This window comes from Ipomoea nil, unplaced genomic scaffold (assembly GCF_001879475.1).
Source record: "Ipomoea nil cultivar Tokyo-kokei standard unplaced genomic scaffold, Asagao_1.1 scaffold1895, whole genome shotgun sequence".
NCBI classification, from domain to species: domain Eukaryota; kingdom Viridiplantae; phylum Streptophyta; class Magnoliopsida; order Solanales; family Convolvulaceae; genus Ipomoea; species Ipomoea nil.
The window spans coordinates 1,600,185-1,627,172 of record NW_017618323.1 but is presented as its reverse complement, the minus strand read 5'-3'; the positions used below and the strand labels follow the sequence as shown (position 1 = coordinate 1,627,172).

General features: G+C 38.9%; 1 protein-coding gene across 3 annotated transcripts; it reads right to left on the bottom strand.

The window, feature by feature from the left end:
• Nucleotides 1–7,197: 7,197 nt before the first annotated feature.
• Nucleotides 7,198–13,358, bottom strand: LOC109193588. 3 transcript variants are annotated; one of them, XM_019344465.1, is made up of 9 exons: nt 13,264–13,358; nt 12,461–12,546; nt 10,628–11,265; nt 10,122–10,292; nt 9,780–9,914; nt 9,094–9,205; nt 8,424–8,642; nt 8,171–8,292; nt 7,198–8,032 (listed from the first exon to the last, which is right to left on the bottom strand). In XM_019344465.1, the coding sequence occupies exons 1-9, from the start codon at nt 13,300–13,302 to the stop codon at nt 7,389–7,391; spliced, it is 2,166 nt and encodes a 721-aa protein (XP_019200010.1). In that variant the 5' UTR covers nt 13,303–13,358; the 3' UTR covers nt 7,198–7,388. The 3 variants fall into 3 exon arrangements, with proteins under 3 accessions (XP_019200010.1, XP_019200012.1, XP_019200011.1); XM_019344467.1 differs by lacking the exon at nt 10,122–10,292 and having other exon boundaries at nt 9,780–9,876; nt 10,626–11,265; XM_019344466.1 differs by lacking the exon at nt 10,122–10,292.
• Between the last annotated feature and the right edge of the window lie 13,630 nt (nt 13,359–26,988).

The window sequence follows — 26,988 nt, the reverse complement described above, 5'->3', positions numbered from 1 at the left end:
TTAAAAGTTATGGTTTGATTACCATTATGTTTAGTAATGGAAATCAAAAACTTTTAGGATAGTGTGTTTTACATGCTTGAATACAAAAACTCGTCATTTTCCCATAATAGTAGTAGTAGCAGTAGCAGCAGGAACAGCAGTAGCAGGAGCAGCAGGAGCAGCAGGAGCAGGCGTAGCAGTAGTAGCAGGAGTAGCAGGAGCAGTAGGAGCAGCAGGCGTAGCAGTAGCAGTAGGAGCAGTAGTAGCAGTAGTAGCAGTAGCAGCAGTAGCAGTAATAGCAGTAGTAGTAGTAGTAGCAGCAATAGTTGCAGTAGTAGCAGTAGTAGCAGTAGGAGCAGTAGTAGCAGTAGTAGCAGTAATAGCAGTAGTAGCAGTAGTAGTAGCAGTAGTAATAATATTAGTAGTAGTAGCAGTAGTAGCAGTAGTAGCAGTAGTAGTAGTAGCAGTAGCAGCAATAGCAGTAATAACAGTAGTAGTAGCAGTAGTAGTAGTAGCAGTAGTAGTAGCAGCAGTAGTAGCAGCAGTAATAGCAGGAGGAGCAGGAGTAGCAGTAGTAGCAGTAGCAGGAGTAGCAGGAGCAACAGTAGGAGCAGTAGCAGGAACAATAGTAGCAGGAACAATAGTAGCAGGAGTAGTAGTAGCAGGAGGAGCAGGAGGAGCAGTAGCAACAGCAGTAGCAGGAGGAGCAGTAGCAATAATGATAAGTAGTAATAACGATAATGATAATAATAATAAACATATGGCAATCAAGTAATCAACGCTACTGCTGGGAATCGAAGATAGGACCTCACGGACAGTTTACACTGTTCACGCGCATCACTCCATCTCTGCATTTGGAGACACCAGTTTTTCCTTTCTCCAAATTACTTAAGAAAGGTGGAGAATGGAGATGGAAATAAGATTTGGAGAAAGAAATTTAGTAAACAACTTTTCCATTTTTCATTTTTCTACCTCTCCAATTTTCTACTTTTTTGGAAAATCTTCCATTTCTCCATTTTGGTAAACAACCCCTATGTCTTGCAGACGTTCGTCCAGTTGACGAAAAGCCCTAGTAAAATTTATAGGTGCACCAAACAAACGTAATACTAGGGATGCGGAACGACCAGATCAAAATATCTTTGGGAAATGTCTAGAATCTGGTTGTTTTAGAAATTGCCATTACTTGTACAAATATGGGAGTTTTACAAAAAGGTTATAGTTTTCGACAACACAATTGACATTACAAATTGCTCGTTATATGATAATCTGGATCCAGAGTTAGGCACCAGAAGTGCCATGACTATTTAATATATAAAGGAACAATTAAGGCATAGTTCGACTCGCTAAAATGAATAAATTCTCTTTATAACAATACACCCTTAAGCGTTAACCCTGGAGGTTACAAATGGGTGTGTGCTGAAAGAGAAGTAAAAATAACAAGGTGATAAGATATGAAGTGAGTTTGTAGCATATGGGTTCACGCAGAGACCCTTAATTGATTTTAATCAAATATAATCTCTCACGGTAAATGACATTAAGTTCCGCTACATAATACAATTGGCAGAATAATAAATTTAGATATGCAATTAAATTTATTTTGAGAAATCCTGGATGGATTCATAATTCTCGAAATGAGGATTTATTTAAGTATTATTATGAGTCATTATTTACTCTTTAAAGGGTTGCGAATAGAGTTAATATCCTCATTGAAGGAATAATATGTACCATTGTGTGCTCGATAAAGGGTTGATAATGAACTTATTTATTATTTATTATCTCAGTCAAACAAACACTGAAATTTAAATTCCCACTTTATTCCTAGTAATTCAACTCCCATGGAATTACAATTCTTTTCCCACATAATTCCCCCCTCCAACCAAACGCCCTGTAAATGTTCAAAATGAGGACAATAACACTTCTGTTGCACAAATGTTATATGAGCTCTAGAAGAGCCATAAGATTATTGTACACTACTCTAGTGACAATCCAGAAGATTTGTCCAATCCATCTCTTTAAATTTTGAAATATATGTAAAACTTGAAGATTGTTATCTTCAGGGGGAGACGGGAAGTACATTTACTCGAATCAATCCGGAAGATTGAACGTAAAATCCTGAAGATTAAGTCATAAAAGACTAACAGTTGCGCACTATTTGCAACACAACGGGAAGTACATTTACTTGAATCAAATCCGGAAGATTGAATATAAAATCCTGAAGATTAAGTCATAAAAGACTAACAGTTGCGCACTATTTGCAACACATAAATACATAAATATCATGTACTCTTTTCCTCACTAGTTTTCTCCCATTGGGTTTTCTAGTATGGTTTTTAACAAGGCATGAGTATGATATAGTAATGACAATGAAGAAAAGTTGCAAAATAATTGCTTAAATGGACAAACCCCAAAATCCTGAAGATTATGCGGTTTGCGCCCTGAATGCTTATTGTTGTACCTTTTTTTCCTTAACTAAGTTTTTCCCACAGGGTTTTCTTAAGTTAATGTTTTTAATGAGGCGACCAAATACAATATATGTTTTTACATATATCATGTACTCATTTCTTCAACTAGGTTTTTCCCACGTGATTTTCCTAGTGAAGTTTTTAATGAGGCATGAATATATTTTCTATTGTACTCTTTTCTTGTATAGGTTTTTCCCACAAGGTTCTCCTAGCAAATTTTTGACGAGACAAAATCGTGGTCAAATAATGTCCAAGGGGGAGTGTTATAAATATATCATAAGTGGACATTATTTCTATAACGGATGTAACGGTCATTATTAATACCATCATTATGGCTTTTGTATTATATATATATGTATTGTCATATATTGTATGCTTGAGGAATGAAACAGATGAATGAAAGAGATCCTGACTTTTCCCTCTCCACTCTTGATTCTGTTTTCTTCCAACATATCTAAGGTAATTTCATTAAAATTTTTACATATTCTAAGATTACTTTTAAATAGTTTATATTTTTTTAATTTATTACGGAGTATATTGTTGATATTTCTTGTTTTATTCATGCGTCTTTTTATTTTAATTTTTTAAAGCAAGTATTTATTTTTAGGATTAATTTCTTTTAGAAAAATACACATTTTCTTTTCAAATTAATAATTCACAATAACAATAACGTTGCATCATGGGTGTATCACAATCAAACATAATGAATAACATTATCAATATAATAATTAATACAATCATCATATAATTATATGTCAAGTACCTTGTTCTTAGATAGCATGTAGTGACCTCTCTTATATGGAAGGTCATGTGATCGAATTTCAGTGGAGTCATTATTGACTACGTGTGCTTCATTAGGTGGAGGTGTGCGTGTACGTAATTTTTTTTTTTTTTTATCAGAATCCTTTTTTTTTCCCCCTATTTTTATCTCACTTCTCTCTCCCAATGACTTGCAAAAAATCTCAAAAAATCAACACAAATGAGCATGCCCTTATTATTATATGATAATAATCTAAGTTTTTTTTTTTTTTTTTTACTTCATCAGATTATGTCATAACTTCTTGAATTTGTCCTTAAGTTTATGAGAAAGTAAATTGGAATAATTTTTTTTTAATGGAAATAAATTGGGATAATCTAATTTTGAAATTCAACATCAAACTGTACACTTTAGTGTATAAACTATAAAGAGCCAAATCCAAACCTAAACTCCCAATATGAAGACATGAATCAAACTCTCACTCTACAACCGAAAGAAAATCTTAAGTAAAACTTCTCATTCACTAAAATAATACCCCGAAACACCTCAATTTTCCCCACAAAGATTTGATACTTTATTGGATTATTCATACTAATTACAATGGAACAAAATAGTATCAATACGAGTGTGAAAAACATACTGAGGTGCAGTCAAAATACTAAATTAATCATTCTTATATACATTTATTTAATCTAAATTTGGGTCTTATCTTTCAAATGTATTAAAAAAAAAAAAAAAACTGTACTCTCTCCATATTTTTATGTGTCTTGTTCCTAGATACAGAGGTTCGGTTAAAATTCGGAGGCACATCTTTAAAAATCTTAGGGGTATATTCAAATCATGACTTTCATGAACTTTAAAAGTTTGAAGGTATTTAATTCAAATTTTTAGAGAGTCTTTAAAAGTTAGACGGTATTCAATCAAGATTTTTAAAGAGTCTTTAAAAGTCGTGTGGTATTCGATTAAGACTTTTAAAGAGTCTTTAAAAGTCATGTGATATTCAAAAAGTTATGAACTTTTGTAGACTTTTTAATTTTAAGACTTTTGTAGACTTTTCCTTCTCAAATATAAATAGTTGAAATCCAACCATCAACCCCAAGATTTCAAATTTTCTTTCTAACAACTTTGAATGTTTTCTCTCTCTATTTAAACTCTATTTTTCCCTATTTAAACTCTATAAACATATCTAAAATTATTTTCTTCTTCATTATCCTATATTTTCCTCATGCCTAAACTGTACTAATCCTCTCTCTCTCTCTCCTAAACTTTAGAATCTTCATCTAAAAATTCAAAATAATATTATTTTTACTGCATTATTGCTTGTTTATATTGATTTTTATTTTTTTCTATGAATTTTTTATCCCTAACTTTCTCTAATTCTCCCTAAATATATGAACAAAACAAATTTTTCATCGTCAAATTTTAGTATATGTTTCATAATATCATATAAATACTTATATAGTGTTATTTTATTCTGTTTATGTTTATATTCGTATTATATATTTTTCATTTTTTTTTTAAACAGGTTATTACGAATAGCAAATTACTATTCGCAACAACAATTTGTGGTTGTAAATTGTAACACCTTGTTGTTCGCAGTCTCAAATTGCTATTGTAAATAATAGTTGTTTGCGTGATGCCTAACAATATATTAAGTATAATTATATATATATTATTAATATTAATATTATATTTTTATTTTGTTATTTAATGCAACTTGTAATTATATTTTTAAATATTTTATTTGATCAAGTCTTTTATTATAAATTTTATTGTTCAATATTGTTATGAATTTCTAATGATTTTTTTTTGTTGATGTTTACTAATAATATATATATATATATATAAGTAATTAGCATATAAGTCTCAGTATACTATGGATAAAAATAAGAGTTAATTTCAGCAATGGTCCTCTGACTATATTGATTTTCCAAAATTAGTCATTGACTTTTAATTTGGACACTTTAGGTCCCTTGACTTTCAATTTCTTTCCAATTGAGGTCCTTTCGTCAGAATACGGTTAATTGAATTTTAAAGGAAGGGGTAAACTCATCATTTCACCTGCCTATGTATTATTCTTAGTATTTCTCCATTGTATACGCGATATATATGAAGATAATCTTAGTCGAAACCCTAAAATGTTCATCGTCGTTCCCCATTTGCTGACTACTCGTGTGTGCGTTCCTCTATTATTGAGATGTTTACAAGGTATAACAGTGAAATACGAAGGGAGAAATACGAAGAATAATACATAGGCAGGTGAAAGGACGAGTTTACCCCTTCATTTAAAGTCTAATGAACCGTATTCTAACGAAATGACCTCAATTGGAAAGAAATTGAAAGTCAAGGGACCTAAAGTGTCCAAATTAAAAGTCGATGACTAATTTTGGAAAATCACTATAGTTGGAGGACCATTGCTGGAATTAATTCATAAAATAATAATGTTAAGAATGTTGATGTGGGTGAAGAACTATATAATAAGAAGAATTCAGTAGGTTGAGAAAGTATATGAACAGATACTACAATGTAATAGAGCCAGTAACTTTCAAAAAAAAAAAAAAATATATATATATATATATATATAATAAGAAGAATTTTATTATATAGGGAAAAGGGTCAAATAGGCCCTCGAACTTTAGCTTAAAAGTCAATTAGGCCCCTAAACTTTTTAATGGTTCAATTACACCCATCAACAATTCATTTAGGTGCAATGAAGCCCAAAAACAAGTTAATGACCTGCTATCACAAGTCATTAGGGTTCAAGCCACTTTTCGGCGAATTTTTTGACAAAAAAAAGGTGACCAGCAACCGACCCAGATTTGCCGAAAATTTCGCCAGTCACTTCTTTTGTCGAAAATTTTGCCGGTCACTTTTTTTTTTTTTGCAGGAAAATTCGCCGGAAGGTGGCCTGAACCCTAATGACCTATGATAGCAGGTCATTAATTGGTTTTTGGGCTTCATTGCACTTAAATGAATTGTTGATGGGTGTAATTGCACCTTTAAAAAGTTTAGAGGCCTAATTAACTTTTAAGCTAAAGTTCGAGGGCCTATTTGACCCCTTTCCCTATTATATATTATAAATGTTTTGTAAGAAAATTGTAAATCATAAGAATCAAAATCATTGAAAGTTTGTAAGAATGTATTCAATTTAGAATTTCAATGACTTTTGTAGACTTTTTAAAATAAAAAGTTGATAAAAAAAAATCTATGAATGTTTTTTATATAGACTTTTATATAGTCTTATAAAGTTTTAAAAAGTTTTGAACGACTCTATGAAAGTCAATCAAAGTTTATTAAAATCTATCATTTTAAAAGTCGTTAAAACTCTACAAAAGTCATGATTGAATACACCCCCTTAATCAATTTTGTTATCTGTTTGTTTATTGGGGATGAATATATAGAAATTTGTTATATAGGAATCAAACTTATAATTTTGTGATTATCAAATCAAGAGTCTAACTAACTTGAGGATGTACACTAGGTAAACTCAATCTTAGCCGGCAAAGGAGCATAAGGAGGTAAATCAACTCCATAGTTGACCGATTTAAACAAAAAATGTTAAAATTTAAACTCGTGAGCTTATAACTACAAGTTTATATCCTTAACTAACTTGGCTGGAATTACCCCAACTACTGTTTTCTTTGACCATAGGGTTGGGTGTTCAACAGCTTTGAGAATTCATTAATAAACCTTCCTATGAACTCTCGAAGGATGTTGAAAGATAGAAAGTAAAGAAAAGAGAATGGAAAGCTAAGAAAAGCTATTAAAAAACCATAAAAAAAAAAAAAAAAAAAAAAAAAAAAAAAAAAAAAAAAACTTAAGTGAATGCAAAAGTTTCACTTTCTCATCAATGTTTTTTGCACAGGCAGGCAAGCAACCTCAAAAGTGAAGGATGACACTTCAGAATATTTGAACCGATAACTATTCAGGTTCACCTGAAATTTAAAATTCAGTTCGAATTTCAGTATTAGTTCGGATAATCTGAATTACGCTCAACCATAACAAAAGATTACTTTATCAGTGATCCACAGGCAATCAATCTCTCAAATTTACAGCACTTGTATAACAAAGTTACTCTATATTCACCCCCAGTAAGCTTGATCTAGCCTCTAGGGGAAAGGAGTTTGAGTCACAAGCCAAAAGCAAGCTGTACATTACCACCACCCATTATATGCCATTATTCATGGTTTTCAGGGAGGCAGTAATGGTTTAAAACCCGGTGGAACACGAACATCTCCAACAGAAGTCGGTGTTGAGCATTCAGATCTGTTCCTAGGCAGTAACGGTTTAAAACCCGGAGGAACACTAACATCTCCACTAGCAGTCGGTGTTGAGCATTCAAATTTGCTCCTAGGCAGTAACGGTTTAAAACCCGGAGGAACACTAACATCTCCACCAGCAGTCGGTGTTGAGCATTCAGATTTGTTCCTAGGTTTAAAACCCGGAGGCCAATCTTGAAATGGTTCTTCTCTTTTAACTTTTGAGAGACCACATTGCATCACACCGCTGGCAGTAACAGGTGTTGTTGGTGTCGAGCTTTCGTATCTGTTCCCAGAACTGTCACGTCGAATTACTACATCTTGTTTACCCACATTTCGCCCGCCTATCATGTCAATCTCCATGTCGACCTCTTTATCATCGTCTCCACTGTTAATAGAGTCGGCTTTACCCACGCTCGGCCCCCCACCTGTCATGTCAATTTCCATGGCGACCACCTCCTCATTGTCTTTACCGCTAATGTCTACCTCCTTGTCAACGAATTCTATGTTGACCACTTTGTCCTTTTTACCAATGCGGTGAAATAACCCCCACAAGAAGTACTTTCCTTCCACTTCTGCAAGAAAATCGGGATTGTTAGGTTTCCGCATTTTATAGTTAGAATCAAACAACAGATCTACTGGCTTCTTTGACTCAAAGAAACAAGAGGTTAAAAGGGAAAAATACGCAAACTACTCGGGACTCGGGAGCATACTTTGACATTCCATTTGCAGCACAGTAGACGTAAGAACAAGTATTTCAACATTGTCTATCTGCTTTCTCATCATCAAGTCTTGGTCTCGGATCAACTCCAGTAGGGTCATGTACTCTTTGGATCTAGTAAATGTACAAACGTAAATAAACACATAATACATAAACTACACGTGCACACACACATACACATTCCTTCTCAGGTGAGTGGATTTCCAGGTTAGTAGAGGTAGGTGATAGATAGTGTGGAGGCTGACCTGTCCTTGTCACTCGGGAAGAAATAGAGTCCTACATCTTCTCTCGTTGGGCAATAATCATGGAATAGCTTGCCCCAGAGATTCCCCCGCGGAACTAATTTGAAGTCGAGAATCTCAGGTAAAAGCTTCGAGAACTCACAGACCTTCCTACGAACTCTCAAGGGATGATGAGCTTGGAATCCCTTGAAATTAAGATTATCACAGACGTTGAAGCTTCCCCTAGAAAATGCATAAAAGTAGAAAAAAGAAAGAAAAAAAAACGACACGGAATCAGGATTGCAACAACACGATATCTTGGTTTTCAAAACATATAGAGTAAAATTGGGTAAGTTTTTATCATTTCAAGAAAGCCTATAATAAATGTTAGCTATAAAAGAGCCCTAACTTACCGAGCTTGGTGGCGTATATTCCTTACAGTTGCAATAAATATTCATTTTTTTTTTGAGTGCTACTGACTCTGTTACAATGTAGTATCTGTTCATAGCTACTTTCTCAACCTACTGAAGCACAAAGAGTCAATACCGCCCCCCACTGAGGCTCAAACCCATGACCTCCCATTTTAGCCACTTCGTGCCACTAGACCACAAGGTCATTGGAGCAATAAATATTCATTTAATCATGAATGAAATCTTATCTGTGATGAAGAGGAAATGCGCTACTCCATACTTACTTCCAGGAGGGATGCTGGGCAGGATCGCTAAAGCATTTCTCGTTATTAGTTGAGAAAGACATCAGATTCACATTTGAAGTCCCACGCTCCGTTGTGGCACAACCATCACTAACTAAGATTAGGCACCAAACCACCCCAAACACAGTGTCAGTTTAGTAGGCATGACACAAGTAATTTTGCTAAAGAATCTACAAAACCACAGCTTGAATTTGTAAAAGATAACTGTAAATCACCTATCAATTGAAACAACAAATTTAGGATGCATCAATGATATCTTTAGCACAACCAGCTTTGGTTGGCGTGAGTGGCCGTGCACTCTCATCCCTTAAGAGAGGTCGGGAGTTCGAACCCCCTCTCGTATGGAAAAACCAATCTGGCCAGTATTTTGCCCCTTAATTGGGCCGGCCCGGTGAGAATGGGGATTAGTCTGAGTATGATACGGGCTTAAAGGTGCCTCCTACAGACTACAGTTAGGGCCTGCTCAAGACACCTTATGGCCTGACGAAAGAAAATGATATCTTTAGCACGAAATTTCTAAGGCATACAAGCACTCTAATAAATCATGAATTAGCAACAATATCAGTTTTGACTCGATGACATCTTAGACTAATTAGACTGGGAAGGGATCTGCAGGAACGCAATGCTAAAACAGTTCGAATCTAAAGACAACAATGAAGTTATCTTACCAGATATAACCTGAAGGCAACAAGCTGATGCCACTGATGTATGCTTGTCTGTAGTTTCTTTGGCTATAGTACGAGTTATTTTAGTATCTCCAATATTCTTATCAGTCTCAACAGCTCGCTCCTTTTCCATAGGTCCTGCAGCAAGAGCAGCATAAATAGTGTTATTTATCTAAAACAAAAATCAGTTAACTTATGCCTCGAATGTCACGCCAGTTTAAAGAACTAAATGTCTCTGTAAAGAAAGGGGGAAATAATTACACAACCACTGTAAATTTACACCACTACATGCAGGAAAGAAAGATGGCGTAAAATCACACAAAATACGGCTCAGAATATTTTTACCTGAAATAATATGTTTACAGGAATGAGATTGTACAGATGAAAATATGTCACTCCTCTTCTTTTCCACAAACTTCTCAGTCATTTTTACTTCAGCAATAGGGTTAAAAGCCTTGGGAGACTGTTGCCTCTCAATATGCCTCTTTGCAGGGGGTTGAACAGTTCTATCTGAAACTGATACAAATCAACAAGTTGCAGCAGCAGATAAATGCCAAATCATAAAAAAAGATGAATAATAGAGAGCTGTCAACCATGACAAATCTGGGTATCCAATACTGGGTTCTTATATATATAACATTGCTAGAGTTTTGAAAAGCTATACTGAAAAGTAAAAAGTCCTTTTTTCAATTTATCACCTCCAATTTTGATTCAATCATATCCATATGTTAAAGATGAATTGATGATCCTTGAAATTATACTTTATGATTGGATGGCGTTCAAGTATTGCAGACATAATAGTTACACTGGATTTGAAATCAAGCAAATAGCAGAAGGCAATGCAAAATCACCGTTTAGCACTTTAGAGGATTGCTCTTTTGGTTGAGTCACTTGACTAATGTTGGAATTTTCAAGACTTTGAGTCTTTGGATGTTGTAGACCTGATGAAGTAGGATGTTTCTTGGAATTTTCAAGACTTTGAGTCTTCGGGTGTTGTAGACTCGACGAAGAAGTAGGACGTTTCTTGGAAATGTCAAGACTTTGAGTCTTCAAATGTTGTGGACCCAACGAAGTAGGATGCTTTTTAGGTTGCTGAAATTTAGGAATACTAGTACCAGGATTGACAGGAGTCCTGGACAATGGAGATGATACATGTTTCTTAGGTGATAGGGGGTTTGAATGTCTAGTTATCTTTATATTGGAAGCAACATTTTGGAGTTTTGGTAGCACAATTGCTTCTTCAGCAGAAATATATTTTGTTCTCCCTTTTGCAACCTTCTTTTCCCAGTCAACCCAACCACGACCACGGTACGATTTTCTTGGATATGCACACTGTAAATTCTCACGATGATCCTTAGAAGAGATCGTAAAATTTGGTGCCTCAGAAAGCCCATTCTTTCCACATGATGACTGATTCCCGTCCCTAGGAGTGCATTCTTCACATATCCAAACCTCTGGTTGCTCTATACGAAATGTCTCCATGCAATAGCTGGAGAAGACAGAAAATATTAATGCTTAGTAAGCATCAAATTGCAAAAGTAACAATCTACCAACTATACATGAAGAAAAGTTACAGGTTCCCCCCTTCCCTTCTCTGGACGGATAGAACGTCTACCTTAATGATAAGAACACGAAGAGAGAGAGAGAGAGAGAGAGAGAGAGAGAGAGAGAGAGAGAGAGAGAGAGAGAAGGAGGGAGGAAGGGTGGGGGTTATGAATAGCTCATTTACCAAATTTAAGGAATTAAGGGTCAGGGTGACGTAACTCATCACTGCATGGATACAACTCAAAGAAAATGAATGTTCTCTCCTTAATGATAAGAACACGAAGAGAGAGAGAGAGAGAAGGTGGGAGGGTGGGGGGGGGGGGGTGAGTATGAATAGCTCATTTACCAAATTTAAGGAATTAAGGGTCAGGGTGACGTAAGTACGTAACTCATCACTGCATGGATACAACTCAAAGAAAATGAAAGTTCTCCCCTTAATAAGGAAATTAAACAAAAGGAGAAATATCTCTAGTTCTATACTATTGAAAATAAGCACAATGCATACTATCATGAACATTGGAGCATTTGGCAGGCCTTCTGCCTTCCATTTTGAGGACCATAATTGCACTTTTAAAATTGACACATATTAGTACCAATAAAATTATGTATTAGGACATTATCATTAATTACCAATAGAATCTTTTCTATCAAAACTAAATAGGCCCTCAAATGTTAGGGGCATCTTGACTGCTTGAGCATATAACATATAAACATAAATGTGTTGTCTAACTATCATCTTAGTCTTTTAGTTGAGACGGACACACCTTTCAATTTGGTATTATAGCCAAACCAATGCAGTCAATGGTCATGGGTTATAATCTCTACATCACCAGATTGCTTGGAGCCCATCAAAAAGTAATTGGCCCCACACACATGAGGGGGTGTTGTGTATATATATGATGCTTAACACTAGGCATTATTAATTTATTAGAAGATTTTTCCTTTTTAATTAATCTGTACCTACCTATCTAGTGATATTTAAGAGTGAATAAACAAGGCTATAAAGGAATAAGAGGAAACCCAAAGGATGACGTCACAGATAAAAAGTATTCTATATCAAACTTGATAATTGCTAAGGTAACAATATCATGGAGCAATGCAAGTGCACACATGCTAAACACAAAGACAAGGGATCTTACAGATGTTCTTGGTTAATTTTACACTTCTCACATGTAATAATTGTCTCTGCAAACCCAATATCACCACAGATATCACAGCGTTCCGCCTGCAAAATTCAAGAAATGACGTGAAAGTTGAAACTATAGATCTATTACTCTTTCAATCGATTCCAAAAGTTGACTTCTCTTTAATTTAATCTATTAGAGTAAGTTTTTATTACTTTTAGTTACTGGCAATGGATGAGGACGTATAGAATTAGCGCTTCACTGCAGCCAATATTTATATCCCTCCACATATTTAGTCAAATGGATCATAAATGCTAGTTCTCTTCAGCCTTCATTGTTCAAACCCTTTTTCCCTTAAGTATCATAAAATAGTATTACCACATTCAACTTCCCCACTAATTTATTAATGCTGCATGTAAGAAGGGCACGAAAAGTGAACATAGAAAGCAGAAATCCACACGACATACAAGAATTAGAAGAACACAATAGCAACAACAATGCCAGAAGCTATGACACAAACAAACAATTTCTCTAACTGGGCCACAAAATATTATCATATACATTCAAGGATAAGACAAATTACAAACAAAGCTGTTCTTTCTCATCAGAATAGGTTAAAATCTGGGAAGTTTAATTGCTTAATGGAGACCAGGTAGAGAACTTTTAACGTCGGTTTTCCATTCTGATGTCTCAAAAATCACATGAAGAGTTGAGCAAAAGCTCAAGTTCCAAAACTCAGCTGTCTATGATGGATTATAAATTAGAAAAATACTCGAGAATCTCAGTGGCTAACACTAGAACTTCAACTATTAGAGCACCCCATATATTAATGCTCTAATTTGCATCCTTGATCTCATTTCCCCATCATCAAACAAAAGCTGTGGGTATAAGAAACCCTAACAATAGCACAAAATTGTGTACCCCACTGTAGATATACAAATATTTTTTAACGAAAAATGATGATCATTTCCTACAACCATTCCATTTACGGTAAAGTCAACTCAACAAGCATAATAATGCTGTAAAAGCCTGAATCTTTACCGATACATTTCAACCTAAGATCATTTTTAGCCAAATTTTTTTTTTTGGGGTAGAACCCATCTGTCCGGCGTTTAGCATTAGAATATGAGGATAGCACATAAACCTACTCCCCGCATAAAAATGACACAAAGCACAATGCAAAGCAGCAAGAATGTTGGTTCTTGGGCAGAATGTTAAAGACAACGACTGAATTTGTTGTTGACAAAAAAAAAAAGTTTTTAAAAGAAGAGCTAAGGATTTTTTTACCATGGACATGGAGCAATGGTGGTGGGCCTGTAGTGCTGAGATTCTCCTCAACAAAATCAATTGCTTCCGTAACTTGGTGGCTTTTAGTTGGTCTCTGGAGGAGTGGGGTTGGTGGGACGACAACGAATTTACTGATGGGCTCTGGAGAAGGTACACGTGTGCGGTTGGGATGGGTTCAGTGTCAGAATCTGAGAGACTGAAAAGAGTCTGAGAGAGTCCAAGCGTCGGGCACAATGCCAAAAAAAAAAGATTGTGAATTTTATTGAGTGGAATATAATTTTATAGAGTTCCCTCATAGCTACTTTCAAATTTTACTCACTCAATTTTTATTTGGAGCACGGATAAGTTAATTTTTTATGTAAGTCACAATATAAGGATTTATATCAAGATTGGTAGGGAATATCCCGACCGACATAGTTTTACCCCGACCGAGGTGCTTTCGTCCTTTTCTCTTTGTCTTTGCAGGTAACAGGTCGAGCTTCATGTGAAGAACCCAGTCGGGGTCCGACCGGGAGTTGTCCAAGCGGCAGTGTCGACCACCAAGCGGTAGCCCTTTGGCGAGAGAGCTGACAAAGGACAAGTGGCGGCTCTTTACGACGACAGACAGGGCACCCGGGAGGATGACACGTGGTGGCTACGTAGAGAGCATGCCGAACGACCGGATTCGTGTCTCCGGCGCAACGGCTATAAATACCCACAGTAGCTACAGTATGGAGGACTTTTGGACTATCGATAGGTTGTTGTTAGAGAATCCCGACCGCATCCAGTCGGTACTCAGAGCAACCAAATAGATTGTACTTAGGGCCTTCACCGTGATCAATAAAGATATTTACTTGCTTTAATTGGTCTCGTGTTTGTTTAATTATTGCTTACGTAGTAATTAACAGTATCATTTTGGCGCCGTCTGTGGGGACCCGTGCAAGAAAGCAACGTCTTGACGAGCACCCGGTCTCTTTGCAACGATGTATCCGTGGGCATACAACAACTTCGCTGACGACCAGGCGGATGCAGCGAGCTCATCTGATCACCACGCCACCCAACAGCAAGGTCAGACGGTGGATTTGAATCTAAATCTCTCACCACCGCATCCATCCAACACATACCCGGCCGCCCAACAGCCGGTGAACTACATACAACCGGGATTCCAAACACTCGGTCAGCAGTATCCACCACAGCCGATGATGTATCCCGGCCAGTATCCATACCCGGTCTCACCTCAACCGTACGGGTATTGGCCAGGCCAACCGATGTATTACACGCCCCCGGTCGGCTATCCACCTTTCACGCCTGCGTACACGGCTCCAGCCGCCGCCCCTCCAGTATACCTGGCCGCTCATGTAGAGCCGCAGTATCAGCCCATTTCCCGGGCTCGACGCTCGGCTCGTTCGCGGTTGGGGTCGGGGGGTGCTGATGCGATGGAGGCACCACGGCAGGCCCAGCAAGCACAGGAGGTTCCTGCCCGAGCGGAGGACCCTGAAGAAGTTACCCGAGCGGTAGCTTTCGATCGTCTTCGACCAGAGCTGCGACAACGTTTGGGGCCCCAAGACCCAAACCGCCAGCCGGAAGACGTGCAAATGCAGGAAGCCAGCCAGGAGGCTTCATCCGAGCATAGCGGATCGAGATCTCATCGACGGCGACGCGCTCGGGATGCAGCCCAAGCTGCCCAAGCCGCCGAGCTCAACGAGACCCGAGGATTGCTCTACAACCTCCAGGCGGAGTTTGCGCAATTCAGAAATGCGTACCCTGCAACGCCCCTGGTCGACCAATCGACCTTGCTTAGGACACCTTTCACGGCCGAGGTAATGGCTCAGCCCTACCCGCTTGATTTGAAGGTTTCCGAGGAGAGAAGCCACGATGGCCGGACGGACCCTGAGGTCCATGTTAATGATTTCTATGGCAACATGATGCTGAAGGGAGTATCAGACGCCGTGATGTGTAGGGCTTTTTATTCCACGCTTACCGGCCGAGCGGCGGAATGGTTCCGAACGCTACAGCCGGGCTCGATCGACAAATTTGATGCCCTGGCGGTCAAGTTCGTGAGGAAATTCATCACCTCCAAGGCGGTGAAGAAGTCCTATATGTACTTGGAGAAGGCCAAGCAGCTTGAAGGGGAGAGCTTGACCGACTTCCTCATCAAATGGAAGGCGGCGGTCGGGGAGGTCGAGCCCATGGATGATGCGACCGCCACCCACATGCTTCACATCTCACTCCGGGCGGGATATTTGTATCAGGATTTCATTCTACACCCCCCGGCCACTTATGAGGAGGCCCTTCGGAGGGTCACCGATTACGCCAACGCCGGCGAGGCGAATGCCGTAAAGCGCTCGCAGGAGGTCGGGTCTTCGTCCCGTAAACCAACCGGCCGGGCGGAACATCGATCGGGTGACGACCATCCCCGATCCCGCACCAGGCCTGGTGAGTATACGGCCTTGAACCGATCCGCAGCGGAGGCCATGCAGTACGCTCAGTCCTGCAATCTCATCAAACTCCCCCATCCCGATCGAGACGGCCCTGACAAGAGTAAGCATTGCGCTTACCATCGATGTGCCGGGCATGACACTGAGGAGTGTACCCACTTGCGCCAACTGTTGGAGGATTTGCTCAATCTTGGGAAGTTGGACAAGTGTGTGGGGAAGAGAGAGGACAACAAGAGGAATACCGATCGGAGGGATCACCGGCGTTCCCATCACCGCTCCGATCGCTCTGATCGTGATGGACGCTCCGGTCGGTCAGGTTAGGACCGAAGAGATGATCGAAGGGACGATCGTCGTGATGACCGACGGGACCCTGACCCTCCGTCTAGCAGCCGACCATCAGGAAAGCTGACCATCCACGTCATTTTCGGTGGATTGGAAGACGCTTCCCGACCGCGGAGTAATTGCCCGGTCGCCATAGTGGATTCCCGGGAGACCGGGAAAAGGCAGAAGATGGAGCCCATAACCTTCACCCTCGAAGATCAACCCAGCAGTGGTGACCACGGTATGGGGGCGCTCGTGGTCACAATTGATGTCAAAGGGACGGATGTCCAGAGGGTTATGGTGGACACTGGCAGCAGTGTGAACGTCCTTTATTTGGATGTGTTCGAAAAACTTGGACTTGACAGGAAGGAGCTGACTCCGGTCGGTGTACCACTGTCGGGTTTTACCGGGGCTCTTGTTTACCCTGAGGGAAAGATAACGCTCCCGGTTGAGATCGGCACAGCCCCGAAGTCGGTCAAGACAGAGCTAGAATTCGTTGTGGTCAACCTCCATTGCGTCCACAACATTATCTTGGGCCGACCCGCCATTATGAAGATCGGTGGGATAATTTCTATGCCCCACTTGTGCATGAAATTCCCCACCCCCAATGGGGTCGGTGTAGTCCGCGGCGACGTCCAATCCGCCCGGAAATGTTACACCCGAGCGGTCAATAGACGCGATACCGGTCCATCTTCCCGGGTGAACACCATAGCCAAAGAAGAGGCTAAAGACCGGAAGGAACAACCCGAGCCTTCCGAGGAAATAGAAGAAGTTCCCTTATCCGAGGACCGACCGGATAGGAAGATTAAGATTGGCCGGGCCCTCACCCCCGAGCTCCGAGCGGAAATCTTGGCCATACTCCGGGAGTATGCCGATATCTTTGCATGGGGGCCTGAAGACATGCCCGGGATCGATCGATCGGTAATTTGTCACAAGCTAGCCGTCGATCCCGTAGCAAAGCCGGTCGTGCAGAAGACCCGGCACCTTTCTTCCGATCGCCGCGAGTTCGTTAGGGAAGAATTTAAAAAGATGGCGGCGATCGAGCACATCCGACCGGTGATCTATCCCGAGTGGGTGGCCAACATTGTCCTTGTTCCTAAGCCCCCAGCTTGGAGGATGTGCATCGATTTTACTGACCTCAATAAGGCTTGTCCGCTCGACCCGTATCCTCTACCGAGTATTCACCAGATGGTCGACGAGACGGCCGGGGCCGAGCTAATGAGTTTCATGGATGCATTCAAGGGTTATTATCAAATCATGATGCACCATGAAGATGAGAGCAAAACAGCTTTTGTGACCCCGGATGGGCTGTATTGCTACCGAGTGATGCCGTTCGGCCTTCGTAACGCGGGAGCGACCTACCAGAGGATGGTCAATATGCTCTTCGCCGATCTGCTAGGCCGAACGATGGAAGCTTACATAGATGATATGCTGGTCAAGAGTCGGGACCGATCCGACCACACTCGGGACCTTCGGGAGTGCTTCCAGATCATGAGGAAGTACCAGTTGCGGCTGAACCCGACCAAATGCACATTCGCGGTTCAGACCGGCAAGTTCCTCGGCTACATGATGACTAAGAGAGGAATCGAGCCCAACCCGGCCAAAGTAAAAGCGATTCTGGACATGCAACCACCTTCTACCGTTCGGGAAGTCCAGCAATTGACCGGTCGGTTGGCAGCCCTCAGCCGGTTCCTCTCTAAGTTAGCCGAGCGCGCTCTACCTTTCTTAAGGTATTGCGAAAAGTTAATGGATTCGTCTGGGACGAAGAATGCCGAGCAGCTTTTGATGAGCTGAAGGAGTATCTCATGTCACCAATCGTGCTCTCAAAGCCCGAGCTCGGAGAAGAGCTAGACGTGTACCTCGCCGTCTCCGATCGCGCAGTAAGCGCAGTATTGTGCCGAACCGATCCGGAAGGAGTCCAGCGACCGGTATACTATGTAAGCCACGCGCTACATGGTCCCAAGCTCCGGTACTCCCGGTTAGAGAAGGTCGTCTACGCCTTATACATTGCCGCGAAGAAGTTGGCTCCCTACTTCTAGGGTCGAGCAATTCGCGTGTTGACCGATCAGCCGATCGGGCCAGTCCTCCGAACTGCTTCATCATCCGGTCGCCTAGTCAAGTGGGCGTTAATGCTGACCCAGTACGCGATCGAATACCGACCGAGACCAGCTATCAAAGGTCAGGCCCTTGCTGATTTCTTGGTCGAGTGCACCACCCGCGATACACGACCCGCGCTGATTTCGAGGCGACCGTTGCAGTGGCAGAGGTCGGCACTGGCCGACACGTGGCGAGGGGAGGAATGACAGCTGGCTGGTCGGTTTGATGGCCGACGGTTGGGCTTCCTCATCCCGTCCCGTTTTTTCCCGGACGGTCAAAAAGGCCCGGGCTGGGGGGATCTTGGTAGGGAATATCCCGACCGACATAGTTTTACCCCGACCGAGGTGCTTTCGTCCTTTTCTCTTTGTCTTTGCAGGTAACAGGTCGGGCTTCATGTGAAGAACCCGGTCGGGGTCCGACCGGGAGTTGCCCGAGCGGCATTGTCGACCACCGAGCGGTAGCCCTTTGGCGAGAGAGCTGACAAAGGACACGTGGCGGCTCTTTACGACGACAGACAGGGCACCCGGGAGGATGACACGTGGTGGCTACGTGGAGAGCATGCCGAACGACCGGATTCGTGTCTCCGGCGCAACGGCTATAAATACCCACAGTAGCTACAGTGTGGAGGACTTTTGGACGATCGATAAGTTGTTGTTAGATAATCCCGACCGCATACAGTCGGTACTCAGAGCAACCAAATAGATTGTACTTAGGGCCTTCACCGTGATCAATAAAGATATTTACTTGCTTTAATTGGTCTCGTGTTTGTTTAATTATTGCTTACGTAGTAATTAGCAGTATCAAAGATTTTATATATAAAAGTAAAAATAAAAAATGTAGTATATATAATATTTTTTTCATTTTAATATTTCAATTATTATATTATGAACCATGGTTTATCTTCTTCTCTCAAATATTACATACTCAATCATTGAGCTAAGTCCGTACAGACAAATCATAATTTATCTTATAAGATGAATGACTGACATAATGTATATATTTATTAGAGTTAATTTAACGGAGATCCTTTGTCTTTGGTGTTAATTTAAAATTTAGTCTCACACTATTATTTTTGTCATTTAACACCCTAGACTATCATATTTTGGACATTTTTAGTTCTTCACATGATTTTGTCGGAGAAATCCTGTTTTAGACAATGATATTTTCGTCTCTTCAATATTTTTTTCAATGAGTTCATTTCAGCGAAGGTCTCTTATCTTTGTTGGTAATTCCAACTTTAGCCTCATACAATCGTTTTTACCATTTAACAAACCAAACAATCATTTTGGATACTTTTGGTCATTCCAATGATTTTTTCCCCGTAAAACCCTATTTTAGGCAAGAACGTTTTTTATCTTCAATTTTGTTTTCTGATTTTCTGGTCCATCTTTTATTTTCTCGATTTTCGTTTCTTTAGTCGTGGATTGCACCATCTCCTTCACCCGACTCTTGTCATCTCCTTCAACTCAATCTCAAATTGTTCTTCGTCAATGACGATACCGAGTACGTGATGACCTCCAAGTACGAGAGGAATCATTGTCCTTCAGTCTAACTGCTGTTATTTTAATCTATCATTATGTAAATCATTTACTATAGCTATAGAGCAATAAATAAATAAATAAATAAATAAATAAATAAATAAATAAATAAATAAATAAATATATATATATATATATATATATATATATATATATATATATATATATATATATATATATATATATATATATATATTTCTTGTCATCGAAAAAAACCCTTTCCTAAAAAGGGTTTCATCGTAATGACCTAAAGTGTCCAAAATATGATAGTCTCGAGTGTTAAATGGCAAAATTGCTTGCGACTAAATTTGAAATTGTCACCAAAGATAAGTGACCTCCGCTGGATTTAACTCATTGGGAAAAAAAAACAAAAAATTGAAGAGACGAAAATATCATTGCCTAAAATATGTTTTTTTTTGGAAAAGTTATCGGAAGGACCAAAAGTGTTCAAAATATGATAGTCTGGAGTGTTAAATGATAAAAATAATAGTCTAAGACTAAATTTAGAAGGGAAAAGTGTCAAATTGATCTCCTAAGTTGAGTGGATAGTGCATTTGGGTCCCTTAAAAAAAAAAAAAAAAAAAAAAAAAAAAAAAAAAAAAAAACAACAACAACACTTCATTTAAGTCTCCTAAACCGGTAAAATTGTTCAATTAAGTCCAAATTGACTTGTTTATCAGGTTAAATCAATGCGGTGTTGACACATGTCCTTTTTATTTTATTTTTTAAAACAAATGTTTTTTTATGTATTAAAAAATAAAAATATTGTTTATTATAAATAAATAATTAAAAAAAAAAAAAACAGCCACGTGCTGTCTTCACCGGACAGCCGATGGCTATCTTCTTCACGGATAGTCGTGGTTGTCCGCCAAGACGGCCACGACCGTCTTCCTTCATCGGCCATGGCCGTCCCACCGAACTGCCACAGCTGTTTGTGAAGAAGACAACCACCGGCTGTTTTTGTTTTGTTTTTTTTTTTTTGTTTTTTTTTAATAAAAAAAATTACTTATTTATTTATAATAAAAAATATTTTTAATTTTTAATAAATAAAAAACATTTGTTTTAAAAAATAAAATAAATAAGACACGTGTCAACACCGCATAGATTTAATCTTATAAACAAGTCAATTTGGACTTAATTGAACAATTTTACCGGTTTAGAGAATTTGAATGAAATTTTTTTTACTTAGGGGACCTAATTGCACTATCCATTTGACTTAGGGGGCCAATTTGACATTTTTCCCAATTTAGAATTGCTACCAAAGACAAGGGACCTTCGCTGAAATTAATTCTATTTATTATATTAAATGTACATTTTTAATACACTAAAAGTTCATTTTTTTTGAAGGTATATTATTTGAGTATTACTACGAAGTATTAAATAAGGGAAAATTGTAAAAAATGCCCCTCTATAATATGTCAATTATCAATGTCACCCTTGAATTATGAGTGGTGTAAATGTTGCCCCTCAATTATCAAAATGGTGCACTTGTAGCCCCTCCCGTAACGGACATGTGGTTCCCCGTTAGTGTACGACATTGTTAAATCGGAGTAAATATGTAATTTAGTTATTTTTTTCCCTCCCTCGATTCGAAGTACCAGCGATGGACAGCGGTGGAGAACCACATGTCCGTTACGGGAGGGGCTATATATGCACTATTTTGATAATTGAGGGGCAACATTTACACCACTCATAATTCAGGGATGACATTGATAATTGACATATTATAAAGGGGCATTTTTTACAATTTTTCCATTAAATAATGTACATTTAATATACAAATAATGTATTATGTGCATTAAAACATGTACGCTTATTCGTATGGTCCACAATATAATTTGCCACAGTATTTCTTGCTAACCCCTTCTAAACTCGCTTTTCTAGTGCGGTTTAAGAACAACTTCAACAATTGAGATTTTTTATTCAATTTTGTGCAGGTCTCAACATCTGTCTCACTCAATCTCAAAAACTCTTCTTCCTGGGGTAACCTCAGGCAAAATAGCTAAGGATACAAACTTGTAACTACAAGGTCACGAATTCAAATCACAGTACTCTTGATTTGAGCCAACTGGTTAGCTCTTTGTGGTCCATTGTCGGCTAGTGTCACAAGACGGGGTTTACTCAGTGCACACATCAAGTAGTGGTTGTGATTTCTCAAATCACCCAAAATCTCTTCTTCCCAATAGTTTGATTTTTATTTTTATTTTTCTAAGTTTTTTGTGGATTCACCCATCTAAATCAACTATATTTTAAATATTTTAAATTATAATTGTAATTAAATCATCTAAAATATAATTAAATTAATAATTATCAAATTTTAATTAAAATATATTATTAAAACTATATGTTACAGCAAAAACTTATGTTACATATTTAATTTTGTCTAAGAAAAAATTAAAACCCAATTAAAAAAACCAGGATTATGTGGTTCAATGGTACCCGAGTTGGACTTCTATTTGGAAGATTGTGAGTTTGAGCCTCAGTGGAGGCGTTATTAGCTCTTTGTGTTTCAGTAGGTTGAGAAAGTAGTGGAGGCGTTATTAGCTCTTTGTGTTTCAGTAGGTTGAGAAAGTAGTATATGAACGGATACTACATTGTAATAGAGCTAGTAGCATTTAAAAAAAAAAAAAAAAAGTTGGATGTTGCATACGGGCCATTTAACAAAAAAGATTTAAAGGAAAAAAAAAATCGTGGCTGCCACCTTCTAATTTCAAAAAAAAATCCCAATTTGAAAATACGTTCGCTGGGCAAAGGCATGCTATCAAGCGCGCTACTATTTTTTTTTTTTTATTATTTAAACTTAGGGTAGGGTTGAATGGAAGGGATCTATTCATCCTTAATCAAACATCAAAAGTTTGATTCTTGGTTTTGGTATGGAGCAACTTTAAACGTTCAGGTTAATTATCCCACTCAATAAAGATATCTATAATTTGACGAAAGAATTAGTCAATGTGTCAATAGTCCGACAGTGAAACCATGGGATACACTCAGGAAAAAAAAAGGCTCAAGTGCCAAATCGCACCATGAACCAATTGCGATTTGTCATGCCGCACCCTGACCTTTCATAAATGATGATCCGATGCACAAACTACAAATTTTTTATCGCCTAGAACTTTTTGCAGGTTTTCAACAAGTTGTAGGTAATAATAGGCTGATGTGGAGTATTATTTATTAGCCTACTTTAAATAATTATTAAATGTATGGCATGGCATGCTTGTTTTTTTGACCTTTTTCCACTCGCACGAATTGTTGAACACTCAAAATTGTTTTTCCATCTTCTTCGGCACATCCATTTTTGAGCATATAGATTCAGTGCAGTTGCGACTTATCGTATGCCTTCCGCATCTACTCCTAGGGATGTCAATTTAGCTCGAACCCGATGGACCAACCCGAAAAAAACCGAAACCGACAGGGCTATAGCCCGATAAAACACATTAGCCCGATGAGCCCTAAACCGATTAGCCCGATGGTCCGATAGGGCTAGCCCGACAACCCGAACTATTGAAAACTATTCTTTATTATAGAAGTGATGTGAAACTTAACATACATGGAATAATTATTATACTTTAAAATAAATAAATAAACATATATATATATATATATATATATATATATATATATATATATATATATATATATAAAATTTAAATTAAAACTTAAATTTTTAGTTTTTTAAAATTTAAATTAACATTAATATAATATTTTGACTAAAAGTTGATGAGGACGGAATTTTTCGTCCTCGCCAAATTCTCCGCGGGAACGTCGATAGGGACTATTTTTAATTTTCCGTTGAGGACGGAGATGGGGAGTATACTTCCCGCCCCGCCCCATTCCGCCTCGTTGTCATCTCTACTCTAAAATATGGGTACTCACTTTCAGTTTCTAATTTTAGTTCAGATGGTTCAACCCGTCCGATTAGCCCGACAACCCGAAGTTTAGGGTTAGGGCCAAACCGAACCCGAGAATAAAATATTAATAAACCGATTAGCCCGACAACCCGACAGGGCTAGCCCGAAACCGAGTGAGCTGGCCCGATTGACATCCCTATCTACTCCACTGTCCTCAAATCTTCCCAAGAATACGATCAATCCACCCTTGACATTGTATCCGTCTTCAAGGACGTCATAGGCGCTAACGCCGGCATTCTCTCCGACCTCCTCCACTCCGCCATCTAAAATTCCAGCTTCCCCGCAGAGGCCCCTGATTGGTCCACCTCGCCGGAGCAAGTGATTGTGTGCCCATGCAACCCAGTTTCAATAATCACTGCTGTATTATATGGTTTTTTGGCATCTTATGCAACCATTCATCTCAGCTTATCGATTGCTTTGAACATTCATCTAAGCTTATCCCCAAGTGATTGCTTTGAACATTCATCTCAGCTTATCGATTTCTCTCTAACTAGCTTAGGCGCAATGAACGCGGTGTCGAACACTCCGCCGGAATACAACCAAGGTAATGGAGGATTAACCTTCTTCGCGGTATTTACCGAATCGAGTTTTTATTTAGTGATTTTTTTGTGCTAGTGAACTTCAGAGAAATTGATTCAGATACGAACTCCGACGAAGCTCCAGAATACTATCAGCCAATCTCCTCGGCCGACGGAAATGACGAGGACAAAGAATTCTCCGATCAACATTTAAATCTCGGTGATAGAGATCGAAATCCATCCTTCTTCTTCCTCCAAATTTTCTTGATTTTCCGTCGGGGTTGTCATCGTCGTTGCCGCCGTGGCTGCAAGGCAGTAGCTGTTGTTGTCGCCGTGGTCGAAGAACAGGCGGTCGGACCTCATCGCGGTCGAAGAACAGGGGTCCACATCAGCACACATTGAAAAAAAAATGAGATGAAAATAAGAATTGGCTTTAATAAAAGGTCCACATCAGCACATTACCGTTTCCATGTCATCCGGGCAACCGGGAAACCTGCAAAAAGTTTTAGGCGGCAATTTTTTTTTAGTTCGTGCATCGAAACAACACTTATGAAAGATTAGGGTGCGGCATGACAAATGACAATTGGTTCATGGTGCTAAATGGCACTTGAGCCAAAAAAAAAAAAAAACAACAAAAAAAAAAAGTTCATTTATAAGAAATTTTTTTCCAAAAACTCATAACCCCATTAGTAAAAAATCATACCATCATTTTGTTTGTATCAGCCAAAACCCTCCAAAAACTTTTGGGGGAGATACTCTAAGTCTTGAGCTTTTCACTATTCTTTCTATTTAGGAAAAAATAGTTAAATAGTCCCTTGAACTTTATACAAAATTGTACTCCGTAATTAAATTCTTAAATTTTAAAAAAATACAATTAAATATTCGAATTTCTCAAAATGAATTAAATAAGCCCAATTTACTAGTAATCAATAAATTACTAGTAAAATTATTGTCATTGACCGCCTTGACCATCGTTCGCTACAGCCATTTAAGAAAAAAATTCAACAGGTAGATCACCAACGACCGAACGATCATTTCTCCACCAGAGAAGACGACCAAGACCGATTGCCTTCTATAATGGAGGAGGCAACCAATTTGGTTGTTTTATCCGGTGGAGAAGATGACTAGTCTAGTCATCTTCTCTAATGGAGGAGAACATGACCATAATGGTCGCTTTCTCCACTAGAGAAGGCGACTGGCAAACACTGTTCGCTAGATACTGGGCACCAAATTTTTTGTTAAGAATTGCCACCGAACCCCTAATGATCGATTATTCCAGGTGGATAATCTGCTATTGAATTTAGATACACCAAAATGTAAAGTTTGAGTATTTAATTACAGTTATTTAAAATTTAGATGCTTAATTGCACTTTGGTATAAAGTTTAAGGGCTGTGAAAGTGTGAAGGGTTTCATATATTTCTCATCAAAGACTGTATAGAATACAATAATTTATACAGGACAAACTATAACCTAATGGGCCCACTATAACGGGCCTAGGGTTTCAACACTCCCCCTCAAGCTGGAGAGTATAGATCATAAGCTCCAAGCTTGTTACAAATATATTCAACTCTAGGAGCTCTAAGCGATTTTGTCAAGATATCAGCTAACCTAGGGTTTCAACACTCCCCCTCAAGCTGGAGAGTATAGATCATAAGCTCCAAGCCTGTTACAAATATATTCAACTCTAGGAGCTCTAAGCGATTTTGTCAAGATATCAGCTAACTGATCTGCAGAATTGACAAAGCTAGTTTTGATGCACCCTGACACAATCTTTTCTCTGATGAAGTGACAGTCAACCTCAATGTGTTTAGTCCTTTCATGATAAACAGGATTTGATGCGATGTGTAGAGCTGCTTGGTTGTCACATATCAATGTCATTTGAGCAACATTGCCACATTGCAATTCTTGTAGTAGGTGTTTAAGCCACATAAGCTCACACGTCGCAAGTGCCATGGCTCGATATTCTGCTTCAGCACTGGACCTAGCAACCACATCCTGCTTCTTACTTTTCCAAGATATGAGATTACCTCCAATGAGAATACAATAACCTGAAGTAGAGCGTCTGTCAAATGGACAACCAACCCAATCTGCATCACAATACCCAACAACTTGTGAATGTCCTCTATCTTCATATAATAAGCCTTGTCCTGGTGCTCTCTTGATATACCTTAGAACACGAACATCAGCATCCCAACGAGAATCACAAGGAGTCTCAAGAAACTGACTCAACACACTAACTGCGAAAGAGATATCCGATCGGGCCTAAAAGTGCATTCTGCATCTCAAATCAAGAAGGCCAATAAGGCGCTTCTACCAGCAAAAAATCATAAAGCAATAAACCAATCTAAGTTATTCATAATTGACCGATTTAAAGCGAGAAGGCCAATAAACCACTTCCACATAATCTAACTAGAAACCTTATAGTAATCAAACCAACAAACCAACTCTAAATGAGA